Below are 7,784 nucleotides of genomic sequence, written 5' to 3'. Positions count from 1 at the left end.
TAGAACCCGAACTGGGCCGCGCACTTAACATCCACATCAGTGCTCATCTTCAGAGCAAGCCCAGGAGGCAGGTATGATCAGCCCCATTTTACAGATGAGGCAACTGAGGAATGAAGACTAAGTGCCTTGCCCAGGGTCACACAGCCTGCAGAGGATGAGGGCAGGACTCAAGTCCATCCACGGTGCCACGCTGAGTCCCTACCAAACCCCACCTGATTATTAACCTCTAGGTTCCCAATTCCAAGAGCTCCTGCTAGAAACACCATGCTTGCCAAGGAGTAAGAACAGCAGCAGACGAGAGGGTGCCCCATCCTGAGTCCTGGAGAGAGAGCGGGAATCCTCACTAGAAAGAAAATGCAACAGTCGTTTAGAAAGAAATAAAATATTTTTTTTTACTGCAAATTATTTGCAAATGTTCACGTTTCCAGTGTAAGTCATTACAAAAAGATCCCCAAGAAACACTTGGTTTAGCTAATGTGAAAGAATGGTTTAACTTACAAAAAATAAATATATATTTCCACCTAAAAGGAGAAAGATGCTTCTCTGGTTTGAAGTCAGCAATGTAATTCACATAGCGAGCATGAATAGCGACCTCTCTCTGCTTTTTGGGTCTCACTTTGGTCTCCAATTGAGGGACCTACAGGGCTAAGACAGACCCCAACCTCCAGATGCTGGGCCAACCTGGCCATTCCCTGGGGTGCCGCTCCTCGGCCCAACGCTTCCTCCCAAGAAATTAAAGTCTTGAGACTGTTTATCTCCCTGGAGCAGTACTTTAAAAAAAAAGAAAAAAATCACTGACACTTGTGAAAAGGTCCTTTTGTTGTCTCAGAAGAGACTCAGTAACCGTTAAGTCAAGTTATCCACTGTGCTGGCCTTGACAGTGAACCAGTGGCCCCCGGTGAAAAACTGAAATCTAAGAACAAGGAGGGGGCTCACGGGGGCCCTTTTCAGTACCAGCTGCTCCCACCCAGAGGGACCGGTGCTCTTGGCTTAGAACGCTTCATAACGATGAGCAGGTTTTCATTCTCGGGCACCTGGAGGCGTAAACCCATTCTAGCCATGGGTAAAAAGACAGAGGGAGGAAGGCAAAGACTGAGGTGGGTAAGGAGGTGAGCAGCCAAGAGGGGAAGCCAGCACCGAGAGGCCTCTCCCAGCCTGGACCTCCAGGCCCGGTCACCCCAAGTCCAGCCAGCAAGTCCCGTTGGAGGCAGGGCTGGGAGGCTGGTTCCCAGCGTCTGAGCACCTGGTAGACCAGATGGCTGGTGAGAGGGCCATCAGTGGTCCTTGAGACACTGCCCAAGGGTGAGCATGAGCTTCATCAGGTCCCTCACCTCCAACTGCAGCCCTGGAGAGACAAGCATCTGGGGAGAGCCAGGCAAGGACGGAGAGGTGCCGGGGACCAGCAAGCATCTCCAAGGCGCGGAATCCACAGACTTCGGCTGGAGGGACCTGAGGCAGTTGGCTGGATTTGGTCACTAGCAGATTTTACACAACCGATTTCTCTGGAAGTCTGCTGGCCTGAATGTCCCCACAGAGCAGGGAGAACACGTGTGCCCTCCACGGGGTGTGAGAACGTGTGTGCATCTGCGGGGGCTACAGAGCCGAGGGCGTGTGCATCATTGCAGGGGGAGGGGCTGCATCCCAGCATCTCTCCCATTTCTTCATGGCCAGTTCCAGGCAAGGGCCAGAGGGCGGCTACTCTGTGTGTGTTTTGGTTTGGTAGGGGCGGGGGGGGGCAGTTTTCATTTTTTTTTTTGGTTTCAGTCTATGAGAAGCTTGGGTTCCCAAGGATGCTGACTCGTCCCTGACTGCTGGCACGTCGGCCCTGCAGTTCTGACCAGCTGCACCCACTCCGGGCTCACACCAAGCCAGCATCTTTGGCCATGCTGTAGAAGACACCTCTCCGCTGCAGGAGGTCGGAGGGGGAGCCCCACTCCCGGACCTCCCCTTTGTCCAGGACGATCACCCTGCAAGGGAGGGACGCAGACGTGAGGCGTGGGGTAGGGGCTGGCACCTCGTGCCCCAGGAGTCTACTTGGGCAAGCCCCTGCTTTGGGTCAGACCCCCAACACCCTCTACCAGGCCTGCTGCAGCAGCCATCCACCTGGCTGCCTGGCCTCGACCCCAGTTCTAGTCGACGTCCTGTGATATAACCTTCAGCACTCTCTTATCGCCTTGTGTATTTCCCTCCCAGCACAATTCGCTTTTATTTGTTGCTGTGTTTATTGTCTATCTCTGCACCCAGCCCCCAACTAACTAATCTATAAGGTCCCTTAGGCAGGCTCCTTGTGCGACAGCTCCCGGCTCGGTCCCCAGTGTCTGGAACGGAGCCAGGAATGTGGTAGACAATCCACACACATGTTAACTTTTGACTGAGAGATGGCAAAAATGCCTGGTACTAACCAGGACAGAGACACACCAGGGCTGTCACTAGGCGTAAGGTCAGTGTCGCATGAATGAATGAATGAGTGGGTGAACGGGGTTGGGGGGGGGTGGACTGTGAGACCCGGAGGCCTTCTGGGCCAAGAGCATCACCTCGTGTAGTCCATGATGGTGTTGAGCCGGTGAGCGATGGTGAGGACGGTACAGTCATCAAACTGCGTCCGGATGGTGGACTGAATGAGGTCGTCCGTTTCCAGGTCCACGGCCGCCGTGGCCTCGTCCAACACCAGGATCTTCGTCTTCCTCAGCAGGGCCCGGGCCAGGCACACAAGCTGGCGCTGCCCGACGCTGGACCGGGCGAGAAAGACCAGGAAACGACTGTCAAAACCACCCCTGACGCTGAGCCCAGGCCCGAGCTGAGAGGAGGGAGAGGAGACCCTGTCTGCTGCTCAGACCAGGAGAGCACTTCCACCCCCCACATCTGCGGCCGCATCAGCCACACTAATGGATCAGCACGGTCTTCCTGCTGAGCTAGAAGCAGTCTCAGATTCATTCTTACACAGAGCTCAGAGGTGATAGCCAAGGTATCTGATCAGTTCAGTACAGCGAGTAGAACAATTAGCAAACTGGCCCCATATCCGTGCCTTCTGCAGGGCCTCTCTCAGTGGACCGGGGACTTGACCTTGTGCCCGGCTTTGGCCACTGGGGTGCTGGCAAACCTAGAGGCTTGGAACGGGGATGCACACCAGGGTGTGCTCACGCCTGCACCTCTGCCATCACCGTGACGACATGCCTAGGCTGGTCTGCCAGGGAAGGAGGGACACATGGGGCAGAGGCTAACGGCCCCAGTGGAGGCCAGCTAGAATATCCGCCTGCAGCCAGTGGCCCCCACCCACGTGGGTGAGCCAAGACTAGCAGAGCCACCTGGCTGGCCACCCCCGTGTGTGAGTGGCACGGCTCTTGGTGAGCACACCTGAGGGTTGGTGCTTGGTTGTCACGGTGACAGATGCAGCGAGAGAGGCACAGGGTCCCTGCCGTGCCAGGCATCACCACTTTAGTTGTTGGATCCTGGGTGGAGCCTGGGGGAAGGGCCAGGCAGCTAGGGCTGTGGGTGGGGGAAGGGAGGGCCCAGAGCAGTGCTGTTTACTGCCTGGGAGAGAAGCCTTTCCAAAATGTTAACAACTTCACTCTCCACCGAATGGACCTGGGGTGAGAAAGGAGCTGTTGGGATCGTCCTGATTACACTTCAGGGTAAAAATGAGCCCAGCATGAAACCTGTTTTAGATACTGAAACTTGAGGCCCAAGAGGTTAGGAGACAAATGGCTCACGTGGCAGAGCTGGAACTCAAGCCCAGGTCGGAACCTGACGCAAACAGACAAAACCTACCAACGCCCCGACAGAGGTGATGAGGAGGCCCGAGCATCACGCCTGCCTACCTCAGGTTCTCCCCGCCTTCCGCGCACTCGTGGTTCAGTTTATCGGGAAGGGCCGACACGAAGCCCTTCAGGTGGGCCAGCTCCAGGGACGTCCAGACCTCTTCATCCGAGTACTGGCTGAATGGGTCCAGGTTCATACGGAGGGAACCCGAAAACAAAACGGGGTCCTGTTTGGAGGGAAGACGACAGATGGCGTGTGAGGCTCAAGGCACAGTTGGACATGGGTGGGGTAAATAGGTGCCATGTAGAAAGTTCTTGCCAGAATTGTTCAACATGGGGTTTTGGAGTTCCTTCGAATCACTACTTCTGAAGATGTCAAAGATGGGGGGAAGAAAATCTGGAAAACTGAGTTAAGGAAAATAAAACGGATTTCTTTCTTGTCAGATTCCCTGGAGCATTCAGTACACAAATGTGTTGGGAACTTTCTGGAAGCAAGAACCAGCACGCAGATTAGGGCAATTCCTAATTGCAAGGTACATGGATGCCCCTCCGTCTCCTGCCTCCAAATAAGAATCTGAGAAGAAATTTAAGGCAACACAACACTAAAAGGCAACATACTATGCAATCACCACCTAGAGGAATCAGTCTAGAAAATTCATCATTCTCACCTAGTTCTCGGGAGGGTGAGAGATTCCTGTCCAGCAGAGAAGCCAGTGTCTTAACTGGATGCTGTGAGATGCTTAGGACACTGCCTACTGAGTGGCAAGAGTGAAGGAATGAATGAAACCTACTTAACTCTCCCTGTTATTTATGTGCGAGGGGGAGATTCCATGAAGAAACATAGCATAATTTCAGTAAAAAGTCACAAAATCCACAAAGTAGGAAAAAGTGTCCATCTGTTCTGAAAACACACATGCATCACTTTCAGTGTGACCCCGCCCACCTGAGGGATGATGGTGATCTTGAAGCGGAGGTCGTGCAGGCCAATCTCGGCGATGTTGATGTCGTCAATGATGATCTCTCCCTCAGCTGACTCATTGATCCGAAACAAGCCCAGGGTCAGGGACGACTTCCCGGCTCCTGTCCGCCCCACGATACCAACCTGTGGGGCAGGAAGGGCCCAGGTGAAGTGGGAATGCTGGTATCTGGGCTGACCTCTTGCCCCTCAGCATCCTTAAATACCAGCCACAGAGCAGTTCAGTCATCTGGTCGACCCACCCTCCTCCCACTATATCCACTCCCCTCAGCAGCTTCCAGAGACATTCCTTTAGAGGCTGTTTGGCAGAGGTCAAGAAGGGCTCCCTTCTCTCTGCCAGCTCCTTTTAGAAATTAAAATTATAATCAGCTCCTTTAATAAGTTAGTTATTTGCAACTCAAGATAGTATTAAGTAACAAGTCAAATGGTTTTTCAGTTCTATGATGGTGTTTCCCCCCCATCCTGAGGTGCTGGAATATCTCAAAGGTGCTGGAATATCTCAAAGGTTCAGGAAGATGCCCTTGTATCCCAGCTGAGTGAGCAAAGAGAGGTCACGGGTACGACCTGGCCTCCACTTATCCTCTGGAGGGAACTGGGCTCCCCACTTAATGGCTAATGACTGACGTTCCAGGCAGAACGCTCCCCTTCTCATCTGGGCTTGGGAGAGGCAGGCTCCTCTGCCCTCGGACAGCAACTCACAGGGCAGCCTCCTTATGGAACATAAGCCAGAAAGCCTCCATGAGAACACCACCCACTCTGTTCCTCCTTTTATTACAAGTTGGAGAAACTCTCTCATGGGAACGGAACATTCTGGGCCTCATGGTGGAGCGTTTAACAGCTCCTGAATGTTCAGAGAAGAAAGAAACATTGGCCTCTGGCAAATGGCCAGAAAGACCCTTGGTCTGATTCCTCAGGAGGGCCTGAGGGTCTCAGGGCAAGGACGTCCTCTAGGAGCAGCAATACCCTTGAGCCATCCCTAGTAGTGAGGAGGGCATCTTTCTATTCTAGAGGCCTAGGGGCAAAGGGGGCACTTGAAAACGGGAGGAAGGGATTGGTCAGTGAACTGGGAGGCTCATGTCTGATCTAGAAAGAGCCAGGCGGGGAGGATGGGCCTGGTGCTGCCAGAAGTTCTCATCTTTCAAGAAAAGCAGGAAATGGCTTTTTTTTTTTTTTAACATAAAACATTCCAGATTTTTCAGTATTGGCAATTTAAATTGTTTCCAAAATGTATCTCCTCTGGCTCCTGGGCTACCAGTCGGCAGCCCCATTGGGACGCTCTGAGCAGATTTTACTGCCAAAGTCCTGCCAGCTCCACCCTGTGGTTCGGGGACTGGGACGGCCTGGTGGCAGTCTGTGCCCGACAGTGGACGGGCGGGGATCCAGGGGCACCCACCTTCTCACTGCCGTCGATGGTGACGTTGATGTGCTTCAGAACCAAGTCCAGGTCCTCTCGGTACCGCAGGCCGTAGTCCCGGAACTCCACTCGGCCCACCTGGGGCCAGTCGCTGGGCGGGGCCATATCCTGGATTTGCCAGGGAGCCTGCGATGACAGCGGGCGGTGGGTGGGTGTGAGGGGTCTGAAGCCCGTCTCACGTGCCCCAGGGCTCCACATGAGCGGCCTCCACGACCCCTCTGACCTCACGGCCCCTCCTTCCCACTCACTGCCTCACTGCTCCCGCACTGACTTCTGGACTGTGCCCTGAACACACCCGCGTGTGCTGCTTCTGGGCCTCTGCACTTGCAGCTGCTTCTGCCTGGAACATTCTCTGCCAAGCTACCCCCTCGGCCTGCTTGACTGCTGTGGCTCCCAGGTTAATGCAACCATCCTCCGAGCCCTGGGCCCCTCTTCTCCCACATTCTCTGCATCCATTCTCTTTGAGAGCACTTACCATCTTCTGGCATTTTAAGCAAGTATTTGTTTATTCTGTCACCCACACCCGCTGGAATAGCCCCTCTATGAGAACAGGTTCTTTGACTTGTTCACTGCTACATCCCAGAGCACACAGTAGGTGCTCAATAAACATTCATGGACTGAATCAATGAATGAGCAGTCTCCTCTAGACAGACGCAACGCTAAAGGGGAGATACTCTGATGGCTTCAAAGGCCTGCAGGGCGAGAGTAAAAGCGGTGGCCAACACTTGAAGGTCACTCTATCACATGACCTCCTTTGACCCTCACTACAATCCCAAGAGCGGAGTCCTTTCCCATCCCAAGCTTACACACGAGGAAACTGAAACACAGACAGTGAAAGCAACTTGCCTGCAGTCACACAGCGCCTATTTCTGAAAAGCTACTTTGTTCAGTTCACATTTCCTGAGGTCTACTCCTGGATATGCTCTGGGCTAGGCTCCGGGCTCTCTTCAGGGAAGAGAGGAATGGAGAGGACAATGAAAGAGAACTTCCATCCTTTCTCCCCCATAAACTTCTTACGTTAATCTTTTTACACCCCTCATATAAATAAGGAGACACTGCTATAAGAACACGGAGGGGGCTGGAGAGAAATGGGTGGGACTTTCTGCCTGTAAATATATATCATATGTAATATATACAAACACGTAAGTAAACAGATATATTTTAATAGTGGTGAGACTCTGGGTGATCTTTCTCTTGTATTTTTCAAATTTGCTCTTATTCTAAAACTATAAAAATAAATAATTAAAGGTAGTGAAAAATAAGTACAGTATTTTTAAAAGTAAAAAACTGAATTTCACACTTTAAATGAGTGAACTGCATGGCATATGAATTATACCTCAAAAGCTGATAAAAATAAATAGATAAATCATGGCAGGGTGGGAACCTGCTGGTGTAATGTGCTCTTGTTTCCACAGGGGGCACTCACACCATTCTGAAGAATGCTCCCTGATGAGGTGGGTCCTGGTTCACCAAACTAAAGGATTTGTCACTTCAGTAAATCCCCAAGTCAGAGTCTAACCAGGGTCACTTTAGTTTCATTCCCAAGGGGCATTTTCTTGGAATGCAGTGATAGTCACTCAGTCGTGTCCAACTCTTTGTGATTCCGTGGACTGTAGCCCACCAGACTCCTCTGTCC

The 7,784-nt window shown here is 52.5% G+C and overlaps 1 protein-coding gene across 2 annotated transcripts in view; it reads right to left on the bottom strand.

Moving 5' to 3' along the window:
• Positions 1-366: 366 nt before the first annotated feature.
• The window catches only part of ABCC1 (ATP binding cassette subfamily C member 1), a 146,226-nt gene continuing 138,808 nt past the window's right edge, over positions 367-7,784 (bottom strand). For both annotated transcript variants that reach the window (XM_043454929.1, XM_043454928.1), the window contains 5 exons: positions 6,128-6,274; positions 4,702-4,860; positions 3,819-3,985; positions 2,535-2,729; positions 367-1,967 (listed from right to left, as the gene is read on the bottom strand). In XM_043454929.1, coding sequence (XP_043310864.1) covers positions 1,859-1,967; positions 2,535-2,729; positions 3,819-3,985; positions 4,702-4,860; positions 6,128-6,274 — 777 coding nt within the window. In that variant the 3' untranslated portion in view covers positions 367-1,858. The remainder of the gene's footprint in view (positions 1,968-2,534; positions 2,730-3,818; positions 3,986-4,701; positions 4,861-6,127; positions 6,275-7,784) is intronic.

The sequence above is a fragment of the Cervus canadensis genome, chromosome 32, assembly GCF_019320065.1.
Source record: "Cervus canadensis isolate Bull #8, Minnesota chromosome 32, ASM1932006v1, whole genome shotgun sequence".
Classification (NCBI taxonomy): Eukaryota; Metazoa; Chordata; class Mammalia; order Artiodactyla; family Cervidae; genus Cervus; species Cervus canadensis.
The sequence above is the reverse complement of the archived record's forward strand: the minus strand, read 5'-3'. Positions and strand labels throughout refer to the sequence as shown.